The sequence below is a fragment of the Eptesicus fuscus genome, chromosome 5 (genome assembly GCF_027574615.1).
Source record: "Eptesicus fuscus isolate TK198812 chromosome 5, DD_ASM_mEF_20220401, whole genome shotgun sequence".
Lineage (NCBI taxonomy): Eukaryota > Metazoa > Chordata > Mammalia > Chiroptera > Vespertilionidae > Eptesicus > Eptesicus fuscus.
This window is the reverse complement of record NC_072477.1, coordinates 36,944,642-36,972,206: the sequence shown is the minus strand read 5'-3', so window position 1 is coordinate 36,972,206 and position 27,565 is coordinate 36,944,642. Positions and strand designations below refer to the sequence as shown.

The window sequence follows — 27,565 nt, the reverse complement described above, 5'->3', positions numbered from 1 at the left end:
AGGTAGAAAAATCCAGTTGTTTCTGTCCTGGGCTTATGCACATACTCATCAATATACTGTGAGATGTTGAGTGATATACTCAGGCTTTTTTAAAACCCTTTAGAATGGGATAGATGTTTTCAAATGCTTCATAGATCTCAGAACGGTCTTTGGCACCTGTAAAGAAATCCAAGTTTATATCATCTTTAAGAACAATCCCAAAATTTTCTTAAGACTAAAATTTCATTGTCATCTCCAATCACTTTTAATACGATGACATCTCTTTCAGTGTACCTGAGAAGTGATATTTATTTCTGGTAAAGACAAAAGAATTTAGTGATTACATCCACATTTCCACAAACGCACACCAAAGACCAGAGTTTTCTAGTACATCCACTATGTGGGCGTATCAGATCATCGTTAGCCACAAAGGACTCACTATGAAATACGGCATGTTATCTCTAGGTGTGTCACGAATATAACCCCAGAACAGGATCTTCATCAGTATCTGTAGGCATTTAGCTACCAGCAAAAGAGACTTCCTTTGATCCACTTACCCTCGTTAACATTTTGATTCTCTAATGTTGACTAAGGGAGTGAGACAAACTGGAGCAAAAGTTTTAAATGTCAGTGTATGTAAGATTATTAGAGGGAAAAATTGTACCACTATCACCCATCAGAGTCTTAAATTTCCAGAGATCTTTTTTTTTTTTAATTTCCAGAGATCTTTAATGATCACAAACTGCTCTAGGAGTTAAAGAGATAAAAACATTAATTAGACATGGTCCCCACCCTTGAGAGATATCATTCAGTCCCTACTCATCTCTCACCACCACCTACTACCCCTCACTACTTCCACCTTCAAAGCTATGCAAGCACATTGAGCTAAGAGTTGTGGCCTGGTATTACTTATGTATCCATAATAATGGATGTTAATTAATCAGGAAATTTCCTGATTAATCTGTCAGTTAATCAGGAAATTATCTGGTATTATTGTGGGAAAGAGGCAAGGAGATTAATGAAAGGAATATAAAAACTTAGCATGAAGAGGGATGGAAAATAGCTGAAGTTGATAAAGGCTTCCTTGGGTGCTATATAAGGTTGGAGAGGAGGAAGGCTCAGTAAGAGAACAGAAATAACCTGTGAGAAGTGGCTATCTGGTTTAATTACAGGGACTAATCACAGGGAATTACCAAAAGGAGGATCATCAGATTTGAGAAACAGGTAGAAATCAGGATTCAGAACCAAAGATGAGCTATCATTTTAAAAATGGCAAATGTTGGTAAGGTTAAGGAACCCTCAGATATTGCTGACACAAAGGGCTTTAGGGAGATTATCTAGTACAATTACTTCACTTCATACTGGGGCCCAAGAAGTTGACGTTCCCTTGAATAATGGTAGCAGCTATGGGAGAAGTTCTTGTGTATCCAGTGTTCCTTCTTTTGCATCCAAAGTCAACAGATAAACATTGCCAGGATTTGTAACTGTCAATATTGTAACTTGGTGTTAAAATGAGCGGATTTGATCAAATTAATTAAATGTTTCCTCAATGAAATTACTGGCATCAAAATTTTAAGGGAACCCAAAGCAATCTACAGAATCAATACAATCCCCATAAAAATATCAATGGCACTTTTCACAGAACTAGAACAAATAATCCTAAAATTTATATGGAACGACAAAAGACCCCAAATAGTCACAGCAGTCTTGACAAAGAAGAGCAATATTGGAGGTATCACCCTATTTGATATCAAACTACACCACAAGGCTCTAGAAATCAAAACAGCCTGGTACTGGCATAAAAACAAACACATAGATCAATGGAACAGGACAGAGAGCCCAGAAATAAACTCAATTAATCTATGACAAAAGAGGCAAGAATATACAATGGGGTATAGACAGTCTCTTCAGTAAATGGTGTTGAACTGGAAAGACGTGCAAAAAAATGAATATAGACAACTTTCTTACACCATATACAAGGATAAACTCAACGTGGATTAAAGACTTAAATGTAAGACCTCAACCCATAAAATTTTGGCTCCACAAAGGAGAGCACCAACAAAACAAAAAGGCCATCCTATTTTCATGGCGCCTCATAAGCAGTTGGCTGCTTCAGAATAAAATGGAAACATCTCTTTCCCAGCCACTGGCTGCCAGAAGCTCATTGAAGACGAATGCCCACTCCATACCTTTTATGAGAAGTGTGTGGCCACAGAAGTTGCTGCTGACGCTCTGGGAGAAGAATGGAAGGGTTATGTGGTTCCAGTCAGTGGTGGGAAAGACAAACAAGGATTCCCATGGGGCAGACTAAAGGCTTCTTCTGAGTAAGGGGCACTCCTGTTACAGACCAAGGAGGACTGGAGAAAGAAAGTGCAAATCTGTTTGGGGCTGCACTGTGGATGCCAATCTCAGTGTTCTCAACGTGGTCATTGTAAACAAAGGAAAGAGAGATCTTCTTGGTCTCACTGATACTACTGTGCCTCATTGCCTGGGGCCAAAAAAGAGCTATCAGGATCCTCAAGCTTTTCAATCTCTCTAAAGACCATGATGCCCACCAATATGTTGTGAGAAAGCCCCTAAACAAAGAAGGTAAGAATCCCAGGACCAAAACACCCAAGATTCAGTTTCTAGTTATTCCACATGTCCTGCAACACAAACATTGGCCTATTGCTCTGAAGAAATAGCATCCTAAGAAAAATGAGTACGCTAAACTTTTTGCTAAGAGAATGAAGGAGCCCAAACATAAATACCAGGAATGGATTGCCAAGAGACATATGCTCCTCTCTGAGGGCTTCTACCTCTGAGTCCAGTCGAAAATGAAAGTTTCTGCCCTGCTGGTTGAACATCAACCCAGGCATGACTCAGGAGGTCACAGTTGGATGCCCCATCAGGCACATGCCGGGGTTGCAGGCTCAATCCCCAGTAGGGGGCATGTAGGAAGCAGCCGATCAATGATTCTCTCTCATCATTGATGTTTCCGTCTCTCTCTCTCTCCTTCTCCCTTCCTCTCTGAAATCACTACATATGAGATTTTCTAAGAATAACAAATAAGAACAGACATCAAAAGACAAAAGGCAACCTACAGAATGGGAGAGATATTTGAAAATAATATATCCAATAAGGGTTAACTATCTAATATATATAAAGAACTCATACAGTTCAACATCAAAAAAAGTAAACAATTATATTAGAAAATGGGCAGAGGACATAAATAGACATTTTTACAAAGAGGACATACAGATGGCCAACAACATACGAAAAGATGTTCATAAGAGAAATTGTCAACTATAATTGAAAAATACATTAAAAAATACTGTATGTAAACAGCAAAAAAACTCACAAAACAACAAAAAACTTTAAGGAACCCTAAATTGGCCCCATACTCCTTTTAATAATCAATGAATAAATAATCAAACATCCCAAGTTGTAGCACCAGACTTCAATTAGATGATCCTTGCCTTTTAAGCAAAACTTACCAGTATTTTCCTTCAGTTATAATGACCATCACTTTGGGGAATAAACAGAATTCCTAAGTTTGGTGACTGAAGTGGACATTCTATGCTTTGTGCACTGCAGAAAAAACTGGCTTTCAGATCAAATGATATGAGCTCAAAAGCCAGCTCTACCATTAACTAGCTCTGAAATCACAGGCAAATGGTTTACCTTCTGAGTTTCAGTTTCCTCACCTATAAAATAAGGACAATAGTCTTTCTCGTAGGGTTGTTATCAAGAGTTAAGTAAGGGGCCCTAGCTGGTTTGGCTCATTGGATAGAGCGTCGGCCTGGGGACTGTAAGGATCCCAGGTTCGATTCCCGTCAAGGGCATGTACCTTGGTTGCGGGCACATCCCCAATGGTGTGTGTGCAGGAGGCAGCTGATTGATGCTTCTCTCTCATTGATGTTTCTAACTCTCTATCCCTCTCCCTTCTTCTCTGTGAAAGATCAATAAAGTATATTTAAAAAAAAAAAGAGTTAAGAGAAAGCTTGTAAAGATTCCTTTTTGAACCTTAACATTTTACAAACTCTAAGCTATTAAAAAAATCTAAGCCATTTTGTTGTTCTAGAGATGGGGAGTGTGTTATATTCACTTTTATATCTTTAGCAGCTAAAATGCATGTTTTCTAGTCAGCACTCAAAGTTTATTAAATGTCTATCATCTCTCGATAAGAGTTTGTAAGCTTATCCTACCCCTTAGGCAACCCAAATATCAATTTCCAATTCTACTTGGATTTTCAAATTATATTCTTACACCAAGTCATTACTACACATCTTATTTTCCCAAGTTATATATATATATATATATATATATATATATATATATATATATATATATTGAGTGGCCAGATTATTATGATCTCTGAACGCATAATAATCTGGCCACTCAGTGTATATCCTATATAATAAAAGGCTAATATGCAAATTGTCCCCTTGACCAGGAGTTTGACCAGCAGGCAGGCCGGCCAACTGCCCATGTTCCCTCCCCGTGGCCAGACTGGCCAGACCCCACCCATGCACGATTCATGCACCGGGTCTCTAATATATATATAAATACACATACACACACACTGAGTGGCCAGATTATTATGCGTTCAGAGATCATAATAATCTGGCCACTCAGTGTATACACACACACACACACACACACACACACACACACACACACACCAGGCCCGGTGCATGACATTCATGCACTGGAGGGGGGGGGGTGTCCCTCAGCTTGGTCTGCGCCCTCTCACAGTCCGGGACCCCTCAGGGGATGTCCGACTGACGGCTTAGGCCCGCTCCCACCACCGCCGCTGCGCTTGCCAGCTGTGAGCCTGACTTCTGGCTGAGAGGTGCTCCCCTTGTGGGAGTGCACTGACCACCAGGGGGCAGCTCCTGCACTGAGCATCTGCCCCATGGTGGTCAGTGTGCATCATAGCAACCATTCATTCTGCTGTTCGGTTGATTTGCATATTAGGGTTTTATTATATAGGAGGATGATGTATATACACACACAAGTATATATATCCTATATAATAAAAGCCTAATATGCTAAGTGTCCAGTCATCCGGTCGTCCATTCAACCAATCAAAGAGTAATATTCTAATGATATGCTAAGGCCGTTCAACTGCTCACTATGATATGCACTGACCATCAGGGGGCAGACGCTCCAACTGGTAGGTTAGCTTGCTGCTGGGGTCCGGCCAATCAGGACTGAGTAAGACGGGCTAGACATGCCCTGGAGCCCTTCCGCGGTCCCTCCCCAGCTGGCCAACCTCCTGTGTCCTTCCCTGGCCCCGATTGTGCACCAGGGCTGAGGGACTCTCCCTGAGGGCACGAATTTCATGCACTGGGCCTCTAGTATGTATGTATGTATGTGTGTGTGTATACACACAAGTGAAAATATTACAAATGGAGAAAAACAGCATTAAACCCCTAAAGGTATGCATTTAACAGTGTATTACTGGGAAATTACCAGTAACAATTGACAGGGATATTCTGTTCTCTCTCTGGCCTACTCACTAATCAAATCAGTCTGGCCATTTTTATGCTGCTCTCAGACTTACTCATTTCCAAGAACCGCTGACATCTAGCTGACTCAGTAACTATGACCCAATGTTTTAGTCCTTTATGCTGAAGGGAAATAAGTAAATGTAAAGCATTTTACTAAAGCCTCTTTAGATTTCATATTCCTATCATCAGGGCAAGGATGATCTGAATTAAGGACATTTAAAGAAACTTGTTTATGTACTTATAATAGGAACTTTGCCTATACTTGGTAATTTGCTATTTTAATAAGACAGATTCATAATGACACATATCACATATATGAAAGTATTCTTCCAAAGGGTTTGAAAAGTTTATTTCCTATGCAGGGCATATATTGATCTCCAATATCTATAGTATTCCATTTACTTGGCAGGCTTTCCCTTCTTCCTTTAGGACATACAGAGGTAAATTTAGTCACTAGAGAAGATCTTAATTATTGCAAATTCTAAATTGGTGACATCTGAGGAATTGTAGCTTTGCTGTATTCAAGAAGTTCTTGAATTCTAAACAGGCTTTCTTCACTTTGAAGACACATTCATTATTTCTTAGAGAAAAGCACACTATGAAACTGTACTGAGAATTATAAAAGAAGGCTTGTGCTAGCCAGTTTGGCTCAGTGGTAGAGCATCGACCCATGAACCAGGAAGTCATGGTTTGATTCCCAGTCAGAGCACATGCCCGGGTTGCTGGCTCGATCCCTAGTAGGTGGCGTGCAGGAGGCAGCCAATCAACGATTCTCTCTATTCATTGATGTTTCTACATCTCTCTCTCCCTCTCCCTTCCTCTCTCTGAAATCAATAAAAAATTTTAAAAGAAGGCTTAAGGACAAATATTCCAAATTGCTGGATGCTGAGTAATAGTTTTATCATTTTTTTCTCAAGTTAATTCAGGTAATGCAAAAGTCTCACTTTTTTTAGTTAGAGCTAGACTTTATAAAATTCTAAAGTTTATTTGGAAGACTGTCCAAGAGGAGGTAAGAAATATAAAGTGAAAAGCAATGAGAGAAAACTGGCTCTACCAGATGCAGAGACCACTAGAATTAAAGAACATTTACAGCACATTAGTATTAATACAATAGGATTATCATAGCATAATTCTTGAACAAAGGCAGAACTGGAGAACAGACCCATGTATAACAATAAAGGTCAGAGGAGTCCTCATGAATGAATAAGGAAGGAAGAATAGGTAATGTTCAGATGACTAGCTAGCTATTAAGGGATGGAGCGTGGAGATCAATTTGGCTCATGCCATATAAACGTGGCATTCATTTTGGCAGAGAAGAGTAAAATGTGTAAAAAGTCAGACAAAAATAGCAAACTTCAGTAGAATGATATGGAAAAAGGAGTCTCAACTATTTACTTTGAGAATTTAAAAAACCCTTCTTTATGTAATAACTAGAGGCCCAGTGCATGAGATTTGTGCACTGCAAGAGGGGTCCCTCAGCTCAGCCTGTGCCATCTCTCAGTCCTGGAGCCCTCGAGGGATGTCTGACTGACAGCTTAGCACTGTCGTGGAGGCGGGAGAGGCTCCTGCCACTGCCACCGCCGCTGCGCTCACCAGCTGTGAGCCCAGCTCAGGGCTTCTGGCTGAGAGGCGCTCTCCTTGTGGGAGTGCACTGACCACCAGGGAGAAACTCCTGCATTGAGCGCCTGCCCCCTGGTGGTCAGTGTGTGTCATAGTGACTGGTCGTTTTTTGCATATTAGCCTTTTATTATATAGGATAAGTCAACTGGAAAAATATAACAAAGAGCAATTATTTTAAATGCATACAAATCTTTAAGGGGAAAAAACTAATAAAAACTAAGTGGACAAAAGGAGTAAGTTACATACCCACTATTTACAAAAGCTAAAATGATCTTTATTGGATACTAGAAGCCTGATGCATGAATTCGTGCATGGGTGGGGTCCCTCAGCCCGGCCAGTGATTGGGGCTGATCAGGGCATCTCGAGAAGTCCTGATCAGGGATGATCAGGGCCGGCTGGCAGGGTGGGTGGGTAGGGGCTGTGGGAGGTTGGCTGTGGGAGCACACTGACCACCAGGGGGCAGCTCCTGTATTGAGCGTCTGCCCCCTGGTGGTCAGTGTGTGTCACAGCAACTGGTTGACTGGTCGTTCCAGTTGTTCGGTTGTAACAGTTGCTTAGGCTTTTCTATAGATAGATAGTGAAAGTGATGAATTTCTATTTCTGATTACTATTGAGGTTAAAGCAGTGAGATAATTCCCACTAGTATAAAGAAAGTTTTCTCTTATGTTTTTTTGTTTTTTAGTGCTGCTGAGGATTTTTAAAAGATACTTCTATACACTGCTGGTATGACATAGAAGAACTGTATTCTACATCCCTTCAAAAACAGTTTAACCTGGCTGGCATGGCTCAGTGGTTGAGCATTGACCTATGAACCAGGAGGTCACGGTTCTATTCCTGGTCAGGGCACATGTTGGTTACGGGTTAAAAGCCTTCATAAAGAGTTTGTAACAAGGAGTCACTTAACATATGTTATAATGGTTAATAAAAAGGCAGGATGTAAATATGAACATTTAATGTCAAAATGACATAAAAACACGAAAAAGTTACATTGTTTTGGGTATTGGGACTGATGGATGAAGTTATATTCCTTTCTACTCTCCCCCTTCCCCAAGTATTCGGTAATAGAATTACTTGATAATGGTGAACAAAGCTATTTAAAAGGAAAAGCATGCAGCCACTGTGGAGAACAGTATGGAGTTTCCTCAAAAAACTGAAAATGGAACTCCCATTTGACCCAGTAATCCCACTCCTGGGAATATATCCGAAGAAACTAGAAACACCAATCAGAAAGGATATATGCACCCCTATGTTCATAGCAGCACAATTTACAATAGCTAAGATTTGAAAACAGCCTAGGTGCCCATCAGCAGATGACTGGATCGGAAAACTGTGGTACATCTACACAATGGAATACTATGCTGCCATAAAAAAGAAGGAATTCTCATCATTTGCAGCAACCTGGATGGAATTGGAGAACATTATGCTAAGTGAAATAAGCCAGTCAATGAAAGAAAAATACCACATGATCTCACTCATTTAGGGATAGTAAAGAACATTATAAAGTGGTGAACAAAAAGATAGATACAGAGACAGTAAAGCATCAAACAGACTTTCAAATTACAGGGGGAAAGTTAGGGAGAGGTGGGGGAGATATGAAATCAAACGAAGGACTTGTATGCATGCATATAAGCATAAACAATGGACGCAAAACTCTGGGGGGGGGGAGGGCATGTGTGGGGGTGGGGTGGGGGGGTAATAGTAAGATATGTACACATATAATACCTCAATAAAAAAATATTTAAAAAAAAATAAAAGGAAAAGCAAAGCACACGCATAGCTATTGAATTTTAGAAAGTCAGAAAATAATTTTAGAACTTACCTGTCAACACAACTTTTCCAGATACGAAGATAAGCAGCACAATTCGTGGTTTTACCATTCTATAAATAAGGCCAGGAAACAATTCAGGTTCATAACTGTTAAGATATAAAAGGAAAAAGTTAAAAATAGCACTATAACTACTTTCCCATAATATTCCAGACCCAGTATATATTAAAGCTGCATATTAAAGTAGTTTTAAAAAGCTGTTTTGCCAAAAACCTTTTGGACATCTTAATAAAGTAGTCCTGAGCATCCTAGGTAATTTCTTGTGCCAGTCAAGAACAGAATTTATTTCTAAGCTATTACAAATTAAGGTAACTTAAGGCAGGCGTCCTCAAACTACGGCCCGCGGGCCACATGTGGGTGTTTTTGCCATTTTTTTACTTCAAAATAAGATATGTGCAGTGTGCATAGGAATTTGTTCATAGTTTTTTTTTAAACTATAGTCTGGCCCTCCAACAGTCTGAGGGACAGTGAACTGGCCCCCTGTTTAAAAAGTTTGAGGACCCCTGACTTAAGGTATCAGATTTCATGTATTAAAATCTTGTTGGTTAAATGTTCACCATCTTTCCAAAAAAGTCTGTTGATAAAAATACATAAACACGTTTTCTAAATTTTCCAAGTTCCCCCAGTAATGAGCATATTTTGTATGGTCATTATGAACTGATAAAGTTATCATTTTTAGCAGCTAGACCTAAAAAATTTTCTAAACCAGTGTTATTTGGACAGGTACTGTATAAAGAAAGTGTTATTTGTCTTTGGACAGGTACTGTATAAAGAAAGCTATTCCAACTTTAAAAAATTCAGGATTTGTTTCTATACATAGTAACTCACTGTTATTTACTACTAAATAGTAAGCTGGGAGAAACCAAGATGGCGGCATAGGTAAACACCTGAACTGCTGCCTCACACAACAATTTCAAAACTACAACTAAAAGACAAAATGGACATCATCCAGAACCACAGGAAGGCTGGCTGAGAGGAAATTCTACAACTAGAAGGAAAGAGAAAAGCACACTGAGACTCACAGGAACTGCGGAAGGCAGAGGTACAGAGGCGTGCGCACAGAGAGGGCTGGCAACTGAGTACGCGACTGGCTTTCTCAATCAGGAGGGAGACAAAAGCTTCTGCTCTGAACTCCAGTTCCAGGCGAGATTCTGGGGACCCAGACTCATACGGGGAGAAACTGGACTGTCTGGCAGTGGGTGAAACTCGAGGGTGGTTTTCTCTCAGAGGTGCTTGCAGCAATTACCTCGGGACACTGAGACCCAGGGACCTCTCTTAGGGCAGGGCTGATGGGAAGCCATTGCTGTTTGCTCTGCCCTGAGACTCTGCCCCATCCAAGCTGAGCGCAGAGGCTTTTGCATATGAATGGCCTGGTCCAAAAAGAAAAAAGAATCCTAAACTTACCTAAAAAACTGCAGCTGAGTCAGTGAGACCCAGAACATCCAAAAGAAGGCCCAAGGCCCCACAGCAGCTTGCATTGCTTCACAGCTGGGCCTCATCTGGGCACCTCCAAACCCCAAACAAAGAAGATGAATCTGTAGATCTCTCCATAGCTCCTGTTGGGTGGCCTCAGGCAGAGGCTAAACTAGCACCTCCTTGGAGATCCAAGAGCCAGTGTACCCAGGGGTCAGATTACAACTCCTCAGATCCATAAGGGAAACACTCAGGGGGCAGACTCAGTGAGCACCAAAGCCCCACTGAAGCAAGTCTTGCCTCATAAGGGTGTCTCTAGTACAGAAGTTCTCCCATTGTAGACACAGCTGATCCTCAGCCAATTGGCCTGGAGGTCAATTCCTCCCAGTGATACCAACAACAATCAAGGCTTAACTACAACAAGACTGTGTACACAGCCCACAAAGGGGTGCACCAAGAGTGTCCCCCTCAGATAACTGGGGAGGCTGAGCCACTGGACCCTATAGGACACCTAGCACACAAAGCCACTCTATCAACTCAGGGAAGCAGTCAAAATGTGGAGACAAAGAAACAAGTCACAAATGAAAAAAAATGAAGGAAAGCAAATGACTGGATATAGAGTTCAAAACCACAGTTATAAGGTTTTTCAAGAATTTTCCAGAAAAGGCGATAAATTTAGTGAGACCCTTGAGGATATGAAAAAGGACCGACTAAAAATTAAGCATACACTGACTGAAATAAAAAATAATATACAGAGATCCAACAGCAGACTAGAGGATCGCAAGAATCAAGTCAAAGATTTGAAATACAAAGAAGCAAAAATCACCCAATCAGAAAAGCAAAAAGAAAAAAGAATCCAAAAATATGAAGATAGTGTAAGGAGCTTCTGGGACAACTTCAAGCGTACCAACATCAGAATTATGGGGGTGCCAGAAGAGAGAGAGCAAGATACTGAAAACCTATTTGAAGAAATAATGACAGAAAACTTCCTCCACCTGATGAAAGAAATAGACTTATAAGTTCAGGAAGCGCAGAGAACCCCAAACAAAAGGAATCCAAAGAGGACCACACCAAGACACATCATAATTAAAATGCCAAGAGCAAAAGACAAAGAGAGAATATTAAAAGCAGCAAGAGAAAAACAGTTAGTTACCTACAAGGGAGCACCCATACAACTGTCAGCTGATTTCTCAACAGAAACTATGCAGGCCAGACGGGAGTGGCAAGAAATATTCAAAGTGATGAATAGCAAGAACCTACAACCAAGACTACTCTACCCAGCAAAGCTATCATTCTGAATTGAAGGTCAGATAAAGAGCTTCACAGATAAGAAAAAGCTAAAGGAGCCCTAAACGGTTTGGCTCAGTGGATAGAGCGTTGGCCTGTGGACTAAAGGGTCCCGGGTTTGATTCTGGTCAAGGGCATATACCTTGGTTGCAGGCACATCCCCAGTAGGGAGTGTGCAGGAGGCAGCTGATTGATGTTTCTCTCTCATGGATGCTTCTAACTCTCTCTCCCTCTCCCTTCCTTTCTGTAAAAAAATCAATAAAATATATTAAAAAAAAAAAAAAAGCTAAAGGAGTTCATCACTGCCAAACCAGTATTATATGAAATGCTGAAAGGTATTCTTTAAGAAGAGAAGAAGAAAAAGGTAAAGATAAAAATTATGAACAACAAATACATATCTATCAACAAGTGAATCTAAAAATCAAATGAATAAAAAATCTGATGAACAGAATAAACTGGTGAATAATAGAATCAGGGGCATAGAAAGGGAGTGGACTGACAATTCTCGGGGTGAAAGGGGTGTGGGGGGTGTGGGAAGAGACTGGACAAAAATCGTACACCTATGGATGAGGACAGTGGTGGGGGGTAAGGGCAGAAGGTGGGGTGGGAACTGGGTGGAGGGGAACTATGGGGTGGGGGAAGAGGAACAATTGTAATAATCTGAACAATAAAGATTTATTAAAAATATTTTTTTAAAAAAATAGTAAGCTGGCTGTTCCATGGAGCAAAGGATGATAGGGCTAAGAACTGCTTCTCCACACTCCAGCACAAAGAAGAAGAGTTGCCCTGGCCAATGTGGCTCAGTTGTTAGAGCGTCAGCCTGAGCACCGAAGGGTCACAGATTCGATTCCTAGTCAAGGGCACGTCCCTGGTCCTGGTCGGGGGTTTGTGTGTTTCAACCAATCGATGTGTCTCTCTCACATCAATGTTTCTCTCTCTCTCTCTCTCTCCCTTCCTCCACACCCGCTCCCTCCCTTCCACTCTCTCTAAAAATCAGTGTGTGTGTGTGTGTGTGGGGGGGGATATATCCTAGGGCTAGGATTAACAAAAAAAAAGCGGGGGAGAGAATTGGAAAAGCTTGAGGAGTCTATAAAAGAGAGGTCAGGGAGAGGAAGCTGATAAAATAAAACTATTCTTAAAACAATTGCTAATGGAGAACAGATATAAGAAAGATATCGGAGAAATGAACACTAGAATACACTAAGGAAATCCAGATGACATGAAAACCCCCATTCCATTCTGCAAAGACCCATTCAACAGCAGATGTGAACTTTCTGATTGGCTCCAGGAAGAGACATCACAGTGGCTGCCCTTCAAAGGTACACAAAGATTGCTGTGGGTGGTCCTACCACATCACTCTATCTGTCAAAACTTCTACCCGTTAACCACTTCCTGACACCAGGAAGACAATGAGACCAGCTGGAGCCTTGGAAAACCCCATGGGAACTGAAAGGAAGGCTGAGGGCACAGAAGGAATGTTTTCATTTGATTTTCCAGCTGAATCTTAGGACTCTAAGAGGGAAGAGAGAAAACAAAAGTATGTAAATGATGGTGTACTGCATTTGGCTTTCAGAACCATGATTTTAAGGTGCCAGAAAAAGAATCTTCTGATTAAAGACTTACTTCATTGTATTTATTCTCTGCCTCAATTTCAAGAGAGGTAGAAAAAAGAAAAAGAGGTTTTGGTTAGGGATGGAGAACTTCATGAGGACTGAGAATAACAAACACCTGCCAGTCTCTTGGCCAACCCAAATTTGACTTATTGTTCACGTCTCAGCTTAAATGACACTTCCCTTCAGAAGTCTTCCTTGACCCCCACACCTCCCCAATTACATCAGCCTGTTTGATGGTACCAGAGCACTCCCAGGTGGAGGGGGAGTTCATCCTTCATAGTTACCATTTTTCATGGTTGTCTTTGGTTGTGTGTCTTCCCTTTGAGAGGTGAACTGCATGAGGGCAAGGGACCATGGCTGCATTGATGGTCACTGTCACCAGAGCATCTGCTGACTGGTATCCACCTGGATTTTACTCATTTAAGAAACGTTTATTATCAGGATATCTTTGACTTTAAAATCAAAGAGAAGGGAAAAACTACTCAGGGAAAACAGAAGACAATTATAGCATAGGAAGACTGATGGAGAAGATTCCAGTAACAAGGTAGGTATCTGTATTACCAAATGCTGATACATACAAATTTGTAGGACCTGGGGAATCAAATGAACTTGAGGTTTTAATGTAAGGCAAACTTGATCTGATCATTTGAACTGGTGTGTGCCATGGTTGCCCGCAGGGCTACGGGCGATTAAAGATCACGTTAAAGATAACACCTGCTGATAAAAGAGTGCCCAGTGTCACAAACACACACACTGGAGTTGTCATCCATAACCTAAGGATGGAGGCTGACGGAGAACATTTGGGAAAGGCAAGAATGAGACTAGAATGAGATAGCCGTGGGAATACAAAGCAGGCTTCCTTGCCAAATTAAAATAAAATAATGGATGAGATCATCAAGCTGGCTCAGAAGGAAGAGAGACAGGGCCAGATCCACTCCAAGGGGCTAAACGCAGTGCAGCTGATGAATTCTCTTCTTGCCCTGCTGGTACTTGTATCTGTCAGAAGGTAGTCGTGGCCAGGGGTACTCCCACTCTAGATTTAAATCTGAGCTGCAATGTCAGTGGAAAAGAGATGAAATGAAGCGCCCACATCATCTTAGAGCCCTAACTGGCCAGAAAGGGGAATGCTAAGTCTAATTAGAATTCAAGCAGAGATCTTTCACATGTTCAGAAAAAGTTGGTTCAGAGAAAGACAGACGGAAGGCCCATGGTTGAGAATCTGGAAGATAAGATGGTTTGTGTGTTGACAAACTCTTAACAATGGAGGTTTTACTATGAATTTACAAATAATCACAAGAAGGGAGAAAGAAAAAGATACATAAAGAGGCGATATGTTTTGAAGTGGGGCAGGGCGGGACTTCTCAGGGGGTACATCATGGGCACTCAATAAGCATATGTTGAATAAAAGTTCATGCAGACGAAAAAAGAAAATACAATCAAGGGGAAAAGAACATTGCCTGAAGAATATTATAAAAGCTCAGTCTCAGAATGGACTAAACGTTTTTTATTTATTTTTTAAATATATTTTTACTGATTTCAGAGAGGAAGGAAGAGGGAGAGAGGGATAGAAACATCCATGATAAGAGAGAATCATTGATCGGCTGTCTCCTGCACGCTCCCCACTGGGGACCGAGCCCACAACATGGACACGTGCCCTTGACCAGAATCGAACCTGGGACCTTTCAGTTTGCAGGCCGACACTCTATCCACTGAGCCAAACCAGCTAGGGCTGAACTAACTTTTTTTTTTTAAATGTTAGGGAAGAAACAAGACAATTTTAAACTTCTGTTCAGATCACATCTCAAAAGAAAGCTAAGAAATACAAGAGAAAGCACAGCTATATGATCCCCATCCTCCATTAAACAGAAGGATGGCCCAAAGGCAAAGAGAAGGAAAAGTGTTGGAATGAAAGGACTTAAGTTCAAGCTAGATCAAGAGCATCTGTGATTCCAGGCCAGTGCAAGTACCCGGGGCCCATATATCCCAAGGGAAGGTGAGATTTGGTGTTGACCAGTCCAGTGGTTGTCAACCTTTCGGACCTCACAGACCACTGGTGGTCTGTGGATCCCTGGTTGGCAACCGCTGGACCAGTCAACCCCCAGCACTGTTATCTAAGGGCCTGAGATGGACGGGAGAACCCCAAAGTAGCTTGAGGGGGAGGAGGAGCAGAAGAGAGAGGAGGAGAGGGGGGAGGTGGAGCAGCAGTAGCATTTGCTGGTGAGATGAAAAGTTACATTTAAAGAGGCCAGGCAGGCTAGAGATACTCCCCTAGGAATATGAGTACTACAGAAGAAATTGTGCTGGGACACACACACACACACACACACACACACACCACCACCACCACCACCAACCAACAACAACAACAACAACCCTCAAACGACCCAACAGGACAAACATGAGATGGGACTGTCTTCATAGAACATGCTATGACCATTCTTTTCTCACCTTCTCTTCAACCCTCTCTCCCCTCACCAGCTGTCAGCCCCTTCCGACTAGCCTACCCCATCCCATACCCCTTCTCTACCCTCCACTGCCGTCACCTCCAAGCCAGATGTAGTTTTAGAAATCTCTACATCGAAGGTATTTTGTGGGCCACTGTCCAGCAGCTCATTGGCATTGCCTGTGAGCTTGTTAGAACTACAAATTCTAAGCTATCTGGGTGGTTACCACTCAAATTAGTTTAAGAATTATTACTTCAAAAGATTGAACATATATGGTAACCAATGAGGATTTAGGTATAGCATCTTAACCCTTTCACATACTGGGCCTTTACACACACACAAAAGGATACTTCTTCTAAAAGATCCACTGTAAAAGCAGCCCATAATCCAACTTAATATGCTGGCAAACTCCAAGTCGAGTTTTATAACAATCGTACCTACTGAACTGCTGATGGGTTAGCACCAAACCTTCCAGCCTGATGGGAAATCTCACATCACAGCTTCCAACCATGTTCTGAATTTTAAAATCGAGGAATCTTGCGGGGAACCCGAGCTTCTGCACCACACGAGCATACTTCCTCGCCGCCAGTCGAGACTGCTCTTCGCTGGGGAGGGGCAAACGTGTTTAAAAGACGACGAATCATCATGTCCTCCACATGACTTGGGCTGTATCCACACACTCCTCTGATTGTATTTCTACCTTTTATACCATGTTTATCTTTCAAAGTACACGATGAATCTGTAGACTTGCAGGACGAGAACCTACGTCCTCTAGTCTTGTCCCTGGCACCTAGTAAAAGGTATGGTACCAAGTACAGCTGTTGAACTGAATCATAAACAGATTTTTGTCTTAATTCATCACCCATCACATATAAGGTGGGTTTTTATTCTGGTTTTCAGTGCTTTTAGATAAAACGTTTTTGTTAAAATATAATTTGCCCCATAAAGACCCAAGTCCTATATCATGGGTCATGTCTGTGCTGTTCAATTGGCATGAGTCTTCCTCACGCTGATTTTTTTTTATATATATATGCATTTGTACTTATTTTTGTTGCTGCTGTTTCCATCTAAGTGGCACACACGTTTAGAGCAAATGGATGGTTCTAAAACTTCAGTGAGCATCACAGTCACTGGAGGGCCCCACCCCCAGAGCGTTTATCTTTTAGATAAAACTAACTATTCCACTGGTTCTCAAAGTGTGTCCTCAGGTCAGCAGCTGCGGCAGCACCACCACCTGGGAACTTGTTAGAACGCAGAGTCCCAGGTCCCATCTCAGACTTACAGACGCTCCGGGGGTGGGGCCCTCCAGTGACTGTGATGCTCACTGAAGTTTTAGAACCATCCATTTGCTCTAAACGCGTGTGCCACTTATATGGAAACAGCAGCAACAAAAATAAGTACAAATGCATATATTAAAAAAAAAATCAGCGTGAGGAAGACTCATGCCAATTGAACAGCACAGACATGACCCATGATATAGGACTTGGGTCTTTATGGGGCAAATTATATTTTAACAAAAACGTGAAAATACTGCAAGACCTGCCCAATTCTGCTCAGGCTTTCTCACACAACTGTCATTGAACTCATCCAATATGAGAAATAAATAAATAATACAATTCATCCAACTTTGTGGTTCTGTTCTAAGTGCTTGTCCTACTCCAACCCTAAACGCATGTCAGAACATGTGAAATCCTGAGGCCTGAGGCTCTGGTTTTCATTAGGTACTTTCCAATGGTCACTGCCCAAACAAAAGAATGAGTAGCAGGGCTTGCCAAACAGGGACAACACCTGGTGGGTGAATCATGTGAACTCTACCCGCTCCTATGGGTCGGCCCATCTTTAAGCTGAAACTCAGAAGCATCTGAAAGAGAAGCCAGGTTGAATGTGTTTGCTGGACCACAGGAAGTGTTCTATTCGCTTTCTATCTGGATTCTTCCCAACACTGCCCCCTCTTAACTGTATTCATTACTTCACCTACTTTGCCTCACTTCACGTTGATTCTCCTCACCCACTTCTAACTCCTGGAATGTCCCTAGCAAGGCCATGTCCCCAAGTTAGCAGTGAAACAAAATGTTTTCATTTTGAAAAGCCACATTTTGCCTAATTGACCCCTTATATTTCCTATGTGTTTATAAGGTCAAGTTTCAAAGGTTTCATTACCATGTAGTTTCTTGGGATATCAGTTATGACTATCACATAGAAATTTCCACTAAAAAAAAAAAAAACACTAACGAAGACTACATACATGTTTCGTACAAACATTAGAAAATATAGATTAAGAACCTTGAAATGTCACACCAGTGGTGAAAGCCACCGATAAATTCAATCCTTCTGCACTTTTCCCTCACCAGGCAAACTCTGATGATTACAACTAAGGAGAATAGGTTTGGCAAGTTTGTGGACATAATTCTGATATCTCTTATTCCAACCAAATGTTCACAACTCTCTATCCAAAACTCAAGAACCAGATAGATTTGAGTAACGATATCTTTTACTATCTGAATTCACTATCCTCTTTCACGATTAGATGTTAGGAACCAAATAAATTCAGGTAGGGAAAGATATTAAGGCTACCAGACCGCTGTACCGATTTTTCAGTAATTTCTGAATCTGCCACTATACTGCTTTACCTAATTTTCTGTACTTTGCCTAGTACCTATTTTTTACAATGTCTCCAAGTTCCATCTTATTCTAACCACTTGTTTGCATGTAACTAACATTTTTCTATATCATGTTGATTTTTTCTCTTTAATGCTCAGGAGCCCAGGTATAGGGGACAGTTAGGTTCAGAGCCTCAGGTCTGGTAGGGTTAATGAATACATGAGCATATTTTAAAGTGAAAGTTGGATAATAAACCTACAATTTAGTTACCTGCTCTTCCCTCCCCAAACTTAACCCAATGTGACCATCCTTCCAACTCAATATATGTGCGTGTATTTTAATGGCTAAATACAATTTTACTTTATGATCTAATCAAACCTCCATTACATGTTTAATTTGTTTCTCCCCTGTTTTCGACAATACTGAAATGAACATACTTGCAGATAATCTTGCAGAGTTGTCCAATAATGACTTAACAATGGAAACTTCTAGGTCAGAGGATACACAGATCCACAAAAGAAAAAGCCTAGAAACTTACTCAAACACGTGTAAAAAAAACTTAACTAGTAAAAACAGGTTGGGCGGGGAATGGAGTAAGAATGGATTCTTTAATAAATGTATTGGGCACTGATTGGCCATTTGAAAAAAATATTTATCTTACATTGAAATAAAATTCTAGACCTGCTCTGCTCGATATGGTAGCTCTGGCTACACATGGATATTTAAATTACCTAAAATTAAATTAAAAATTCAGTTTGTTGTTTTAACTATATTTCAAGTGTTCAATAGGCACATGTGACTAGGGGCTACCACAGTGGACAGAACAGATATAGAACATTCTATCATCTAGAGAAAGCTCTAGAGGAATCAAAATATCCACTTCCCTTCCTCAGTACAAAGCAGGACCTGAAAAAGGCCAGAAAAATATATGGAGGTCAATCCTATATAATAAAAGCCTAATATGCTAAGTGTCTGGTCATCCAGTCGGCCGTTCAATCAATCAAAACATAATATGTTAATGATATGCTAAGGCCGCTCAACTGCTCGCCATGACGTGCACTGATCACCAGGGGGCAGATCCTCAACAGGTAGGTTAGTTTGCTGCTGGGGTCTGGTGGATCAGGACTGAGCAAGAAGGGCCAGACACGCCCTGGAGCCCTCCTGCAGTCCCTCTCCACCAGGGGGCAGACACCGTGAGCCAAGCAATAAGGAGCAGTGAGCAGGTGGGCGGTAAGGAGGGATCCCAGACTGTGAGAGGGATCCCAGACTGTGGAACGCCCCCCTCTACCCCCAGTGCATGAATTTTGTGCACCTGGCCTCTAGTATTTATATAATGTTGTACATGAAGAATGCCTTCCTAAGCATGAAGACAAACATTGAAACTAAAAAGAAAAAAATTGGGTAGACTAACTGCACAAAAATATTTTAATTGTGTAAATATAAAACCCAAAAGTTATAAAACACCGTAACATTAATCTGAGAAAATATTTACAGTATAAAATGGTGAAAATACTTAAATATATTCATAGAATATTGGGCAAAAGACAAATATCTTCAAAGAATATTGGGCAGAAAACAATAGGCAGTTTATATGCTTATGAAAAATTAGTCTCACTAGTAAATCAAAGAAATGTCATTAAAGCAACATAGCTTTTTGCCAATCAATTTGGCAAATATAAAACATGTTAACACCAGTGTTCATTGGAGAAAATGAACACTCAGTACATCTCTAGAATGAGGGGAAATGGGCACAGCCTTTCAGGAGGACAATTTGCTACTCGCCTTGAATGCTCAGGAGGAAGAGCAGCTCCCGCTACACTTTCCCGGTGACAGGCTCTACATCAGCGCAGCACACCGCTGCCTCTGCGTGAGGTCCTGGGAAGACGAGCCTTTTAAGAGATGCCTCCTGAGCTAATGCTCAAGCTAATGGTCAAGAAACATCTAATTCCCCTCCTGTAAAAAGTCCTATCCATTTATCGGCAATTGTGGAAAATACACGAAAACTACATCCCCGGTTGTACAACAGGCTTTATCCCTATGGTAGCTTATTTTCTTTTTACTGCACCTTAAAAACAAGCTGTAACAGCCTAGTGAAGCCCCCGTAATTTCAGAGGGAACTATAAAGTGGGATAAAAGTCAGCATTGTGGGACTGAATGTTTTGAACCCCAAATTTGGCATTGCATGAACTTAACTCTATTTAGCCAAGTATTTTGCTTCTCCATGTGTCTTAGGACAATAATGTTATCCTTCCTTACTTTGCATGCTGAATTCTTCCTCTGGTAGGGGTGGCGGGAGGGGGGGTGTGGGGCGGGGTGCGGGGGTGTTCCTCATACCTTTTGGCTCCTGTGCAGACCATTTTCCCAGAGCTAAATATGAGGGCTGTTGTCCTGGGCTCTCGGATCCTCATTATGACAGCAGCAAACCTCTATACACAGAAGCCAAAAGGACAGTTAGCCTCTGCCAGAGCCAACACTGTTCCAGTTGAAAAGCTGAGCTGGGATGAAAACAGTCTTGAATAAACTGAGATTGGATGGGAAAACTAAACAATGTCTGGGTCTATTCTGCCCACAATGAAGATTAAATAACAAAGAGGGTCATGCTTCTAAAATGTACTTAGAACAAACAGGTAAGAATAACAACAGTAAAGCTAACTTTGAGGGCCCAATATGTTCCAGGCCCTATTCGAAGAGCTGTACAGGGTTTCTCTCATTTATCCTCATAACAGGATTCAGGTAAGGCCATGATTATTCCCATTTCATACACAGGGAAACTATGTGGTTATCTAACTTCCAACATTCCACAGGCAATGTTAAAGGTGAGATCTAAAACCACCAAAGTATTTCAAAGTAAAAGTACTTTGAAAAAAAAAAACCTGAAAAGGAATGTTGCAGACTTGCCAGACTGAAGAATGTACTACATAGCAGCCAAAACAAAGAACAGAATATGTATATTGATAGACATGCTGAAGACGAATGACCAAAGTTGATTTGTCAAGTTCTCGCCTGCCACAGTAGTTCGCAGAGTGTGGTCCCAGGCCAGGAGCACAGGCAAGCCCTCCAGGTGGGCGGATGCAGGGGAGGGCTGAGGGCCACTGGCCTGCCATACTGACATGTCACTTAGTGACCTGCTCTTCCTACCGGTCCTATACAGACACTCCCTTCTCCTTCTCTCCCTCCCTCCCCCACTTTCCCTTTAAGTTGGGAAGGAAACTGGCCTGGGTGCTAAGCAAGAAGACTTCAAGTTCTATGGGTCAGAGCTACTCCAACAGGGCTGGCAAGTTCAGATTTGAAGTGTTAGCAGATAGTAAAAGAATCCTGAGTCAGAAATACACACAGTTGATCAAGTCCTATTAACGATTTCCTGGTGTTTACTAAAAAGATAGCATTCTTGCCCTGGCCAGTATGACTCAGTGATTAGAGTGTTGGCCTGCACACTAAAGGGTCTTGGGTTCGATTTGGAGTTAAGGGCTCATGCAGGCTAAATCCCTGGTCTTAGTCGGAGCACATGCACGAGGTAACCAATCAATGTATCTCTCTCACATCAATGTTTCTCTCTGTCTCTTCCTCATCTCTCTCTCCCTCCTTTCCTCCCTTTCACTCTCTCTAAACATCAATGGGGCGGGGGGTGGGGGGGGGGGAGGAGGGGGTGTGGAATCCTCAGGTGAGGAGTAACAAACAAACAAAAACAGATAGCACTCTCGCCCAGTACCATTTTGTCACATTCTAATGGTAGCTTAAGTGCAAGACAAGTTCTTTCGCTGTCAAGTCCAAGTTTGGACAGGTCCTATACCCTAAAATAAAATGATGGGAAAGCTGAGAATAAAATATGCTTCAAGTGCTGATTGCTCGAAAGTGTGGTCAATCATTGCAGCAGCTAAAAGAGCCTTGTGTTTCTGTCCAGCTATGTGAAATATTAAAAGGAAAGCTATATTGCATTTGGGTAACATCCAGGTAACATTTGGATTCAGATGTCAGCAATGACAATACCACAACAGCAAAAAAAAACACACAAGTAATCTACAAAGAGTTGATGCGGGCAAGGTCCTCTGGGTTCCCCCCAAAGTGGTCTTTTGCATCTAACTCCATAACCCTCCGCCACCCAAGACAGTGAACTTTTCCCCAGGCCTTACTCAACTTCGTACTCCCAAGTACAGAGCCTGCCAAATCATTAAATGTAGATCAAACTAACAAATCCATTTCCTAGGTAAATAGGCCACTGAAATGGGATGCCTGGCCTTAGCAGGACACAGAAAGAATAGATTTTATTAAACTTTGAAGGTGGGGGGGATTCCTTGAATCTCACATTAGTAAGTAGAAGCTTGAATTTTACACTTGAAACAATTTAGCTTTCTCAAAGAAGAGAAGCTGTAACTGGAAAAATACCCAAGTGCCAGCTAGGTGAGACAACATTTAGAAAAAAAATTGTTTCTAAAAATATATCATTTTAAGAAACTTAACACCTCCACAGTCAGGCTAAAAATAGTCATACTGAAATGAAAAGAAAAAAAAAAACTTTCTGGATGAAAATGGAAAGATCTTAACTTTTAGGAATTGCTCAATTACTGCTTTATTCAGAATAGAGAATGATTACTTTTTAGAACTTCAAAACAGAGAATGAAGCAATTAACCTTTGAGTTACCCAAAGGTTTTCACTAACACATTTTCTCTTTTGAAAAAAATAAAACAGCCGAAACCAGTTTGGCTCAGTGGATAGAGCGTCCGCCTGTGGACTGAAGGGTCTCAGGTTCGATTCTGGTCAAGGGCATGTACCTTGGTTGTGGGCACATACCCGGTAGGGGGTGTGCAGGAGGCAGCTGAATCGATGTTTCTCTCTCATCGATGTTTCTAACTCTCTCTCTCTTCCTTCCTCTCTGTAAAAAATCAATAAAATATATTTTAAAAATAAAATAAAAAATAAAACAAAGAAATCAATCAATATCTTGATCATATGAAAGAAAGTAAATTTAAGAGGAAGCTAACTGTTGAAAGGAATACTAAGAAAGCTTACCTTTGGGTTATATTCTGCATTTTTTGCATGCAAAGCTATTTTCTTCAGATCCAATTTACAGGCAAGGTTTGCAGTGGAAACTATATTCCTAAAGGGATAAGTCAACTTAGAAAATTATATACGATATAAAAATTGAAAAAGAATTGAAACTAACTTCCTCACTTCATAGGTTGTACATTAGTGACTTTGTAGAGCAGGCCCGAGAAATTATTTGGTCTGGCCAAGTCATTAGGGGTGAGTTAATGAAATGTTTGATCAAATACAGCAGGCTGATTTTTAAGTTGCTAATTTTGTATGGCCCTAAAATGATGTTATAAATATCCAAATGGCCCTTGGCAGAAAAAAGGTTCCCCACCCCTATTAGAGGGAGAATTATTCTAAATACTTAGTAACATGGTAAAATGTAAAAATTTCAAAAGGAGGCACTAAAGTAAAATAGTTTTTCCTAAAATTTTATGACTGGTTGACTAAAATTAAGTTCTAAATCTTTTTCAAAACGATGTCTCAAAATAGCACAATTCAAATCAATTTGCAAATAGAATTCAGTTTTACATCTTTATATTTTTTATGTTTAACCAACCGCAACCACAATTTTCAGCAACTACGGTTGTCTTAGTAGAAATGCAATCTTCCAATAATGTATATATTCTTAACGCTCTCTTAGGAGATCATGAATTAGTGCTTCATTTTACAGAAAACCAATCTGTCCAAAGCCACAATCTATTAAGAACCGATAAAACCAAGAATAATAAAATTCTCTTCCTACATTCCTATCCTGAAATTAGTTGTCATGACATTCAGAAATAGAAAATATGTACCCAGAAACACCACCCATTTAAAAAGCCCCAACAAACCACTTACTGTAGTTGAGGCACAATCCCTGAACCTTCTGAAACAGGGGTCATTGGTGTCATGGGAGCTATGGACGCCAGAGGCAAGGAGTCTGGTTTCTCAGGAGAGTGCTGAACAGAGTCAGCATCCCCAGGGTGCAGGTCTGAGTGGGAATTTGACGAACTGCTGCTGTTTAAGCCCAGGCCAACGTCCTGTTGGCTGGATAATGGCAGTTTACTTGGCGGACTTTGAGTTTTACAATTTTCTTCATCCTCCTCACCCTTGCTTCTAATGACAGTCTGGTCTTTATTTTCTTGGGTAAGTTCATCTGGTAGGAAGCTAAGATCCACAGATGAGAAACCACCAGTTATTTCTTTGACTTCTTCAAGATGTGAATTAAACACAGCCTCTGGGTTGGATGAATTATATATGTAGACATCATAAGGTGCAACTGGGCTGAGCAGGGGCAACCCCGGTGGGGCGAGGTCATCCTAGGTGGTTCCCAAACAGACAGACAAAACACAACAAACAGAACAGGATGTCACACCCACGGGCTACTGCCATGGCCAGCAGGCAATGTGTTCAGGATGAGAGGCAATGCATTGCAGCGGACCTGTCTCTCTCCACAAAGTCTCACTGACGTTCTATTACAGTGTTACAACACACTTGACAGAAACAGAACAGTATGTCTTAACGTCCAGAAAAAGCATTTTTTTTTCCATAAAATGCTTGTCCTACTTTAGTTAGGTCTGTAGTAAGTTGCCACTCTAAATCCAATTTTGTAATTGAGCAACCATGCTCTAGATTATGTGTAATTTGCAGAGAATAGATTTACTCTACTCCTCAAATTGATTATAGACTTTAGTTGATTTAAATATTTTTAAATTTTACATTCATGTTTTAAATAGAAGACCAGCCCTAACCGGTTTGGCTCAGTGGATAGAGCGTCGGCCTGCGGACTAAAAGGTCCCAGATTGATTCTGGTCAAGGGCATGTACCTTGGTTGCGGGCACATCCCAGTAGGGTGTGTGCAGGAGGCAGCTGATGGATGTTCTCTCTCATTGATGTTTCTAACTATCTCTCTCCCTTCCTCTCTGTAAAAAATCAATAAAATATAAAAAATAAATAAGTAAATAAAAGACCAATAAGTGAAAGGAAGTCTAAGATATAGCTTGAGTGCTAATCAAGGCTCCACTGAGGACTCCGTGTTATTCCTTCTAGTCAAAGGAGAGGCCAGAAAACATTCTAGTTATGCGAATTTGCAACAGGTAAAAGTTATTGAAATTTAAATGGCAAGAACAGTTTAAATCATTATATTGTATTTCCAGTCGAGAGAAGGTTGCTCAACTTCCATTATGATCAACTGAGGGAATGAGCTAGTGTAAAATTCATGGAGTTTTTATGAAAAAAATTGATTACTTTGGTACATATATTACCGCCTGCTTTGCCCCAGTTGCAGGACGAGAGTCTAGATTTTTAAAAATATATATTTTATTGATTTTTTACAGATAGGAAGGGAGAGGGATAGAGAGCTAGAAACATCGATGAGAGAGAAACATCGATCAGCTGCTTCCTGCACCACCCCCCCCCCACTGGGGATGTGCCCGCAACCAAGGTACATGCCCTTGACCGGAATCGAACCTGGGACCATTCAGTCCACAGGCCGACACTCTATCCACTGAGGCAAACCGGTTTCGGCGAGAGTCTAGATTTTGAGCACTGCCTGCAGGATAACCTCATCCCTTAGAAGATCTTACTTCTGACAACAGAATAGTCAGGAATGCCTCTTCATCTCTGTCGTCTCAGTGACAAAGCTACCTCAGCTAAGATAAAATGTCTGCCAGATTCTATTCAACTGCCCTGGTTCTACAAGTCCAGCAGATGGCAGGGGTGACTAACTGATCAAAGAAAACACTTTGAAGAATGTGGTCGTTCTCTTGAAATACAATGCTTGACCTTATTTCATTTTGAATTGCATCATTAGCTCCGCTCTCCCCCCACCCCCACCCCCCAGACTGACCCTAAGAAAAGTGAGGTGGGGATGATGGCCCTGATTCCTCTCCAGGTTTCCTCCGCCTCCTCAGTCCTGGCTGGAAAGGATCTCATCAGCCAATTTGCACTAAAGCACCAATATCTGCGACCGTCAGTGCCTCCTCCTCTCCCCTCTGTGGCATTTTGGCAGGGGGCAAAGCTCTCACCCGAGGAAACCAGACTCCAACAGGGAAATTGAAATGGATGGAAGGAGACTTGACTTGGGGTGGTGATCACACCATACAATATACAGATGATGTAATCTAGAATTGGACACCTGAGATCTACATAATGTTATTGACCAATGCCACCCTAATAAATTCAATTGAAAATACAAGTAAAAAAGTTTAAAAAAAACACAAGAAATTTAAGGCAATGGCAACAAGATATTGAAGGGGGATGTTTTTATGAGTTTACCTGTGGGAACACACCTCAGAGGATGTACTGATAGTGTCTTCACTGCATCCTTGACCTTACATCAGAAGAAACTTATTTTTAAAAGGGTTTTTGCAGAGCCATGACTCACTCATCTTTCCTAGAACCTTCCCTGCGTGGGCTCTCCTTTGCTAGGCTAAAGGCTCTGGCACGGCACTGTTTCTACCTCAGCCCTATCGCCGTCTGCTTTAAAATCCCCTTTCACCAGGCCCTCCCGTCCCCATAAGTTGCTCTCTTTTCTTTTCTCTTCGTTTCTTTTCTTTTTCTGAAGACTCTTCTACAATACTTGACTCTAAAGACTTTTTTAAAGTTGAAGAAAACAACACTTAGGAATCACAAACGGAAAGAAGCCACAGGTGCCTCCAGTTCACATTTTGGATTCACTGTAGACCAGGTGCGAGGTCTGGTTAGCCACCTTCGGCAAATGATTTCACTTCTCGAAGCTTCTATTTTTCAACTGAGAGATGGAGATAATCAAGCCCATCTCTTGGAGTCGCTAGGAATTTTATGAGATAAAGAAGGCAAAGCCCTTACAGCGCAGGACTTGGCGCTCAAGCCACGGGGCGGGACGCAGCCCCGGACCCCGGGACCGTGCGGCAGCTTCCAGGCTCACCTGGGCGGTGCACCGGTCCAGGTAGAGCTCCAGGTACCTCTCTTCCCTCTCCATGCGCGGAGGCCCCACTCTTGGGTGGGGCTGGGGGAGCGGATGCGGGGAAGCGCCCGGGCCGGTCGAACTACGGCGGAGTTCGACCAGGCGCGCGGGGCGCACGAACCATTTATTAGCCTCGCAGCCGCACGCGGGGAGGCGGGGCCGGGAGGCAGCCCCGCCCAGTCCACGCTCCCGCAGCCGGCGCTGGTGAATGAAGGATGAGCCGGGGCGGGGATGCAGAACCTACACCTGTCCACGGCCACGGGGCAGAGGAGGGCTGGGGCTGGGGCTGGGGCTGGGGCTGGGAAGAGGCTCCTTGCCAAGGTGCCATCAC

The 27,565-nt window shown here is 41.7% G+C and overlaps 1 protein-coding gene and 1 pseudogene across 1 annotated transcript; one reads left to right on the top strand and one right to left on the bottom strand.

Annotated features, from left to right (window-relative positions):
* Positions 1-79: 79 nt before the first annotated feature.
* Positions 80-27,258, bottom strand: TBPL2 (TATA-box binding protein like 2). Its single transcript, XM_028141285.2, has 7 exons — positions 27,196-27,258; positions 24,147-24,607; positions 23,286-23,373; positions 20,612-20,703; positions 16,114-16,281; positions 8,914-9,008; positions 80-156 (listed from the first exon to the last, which is right to left on the bottom strand). The coding sequence occupies exons 1-7, from the start codon at positions 27,247-27,249 to the stop codon at positions 80-82; spliced, it is 1,035 nt and encodes a 344-aa protein (XP_027997086.2). The 5' UTR covers positions 27,250-27,258.
* LOC114230548 (40S ribosomal protein S6-like) lies at positions 2,101-2,799 on the top strand (annotated as a pseudogene).
* Positions 27,259-27,565: the final 307 nt, after the last annotated feature.

Excerpts from the sequence above, each read along its gene's own strand:
- TBPL2 (XM_028141285.2), bottom strand. The coding sequence starts at position 27,249 with ATGGAGAGGGAAGAGAGGTACCTGGAGCTCTACCTGGACCGGTGCACC. Across the intron at positions 24,608-27,195 it reads TGGACCGGTGCACCGCCCAG|GATGACCTCGCCCCACCGGG; the intron begins GTGAGCCTGGAA and ends GGAACCACCTAG. Across the intron at positions 9,009-16,113 it reads ACCCATCAGCAGTTCAGTAG|TTATGAACCTGAATTGTTTC; the intron begins GTACGATTGTTA and ends ATATCTTAACAG.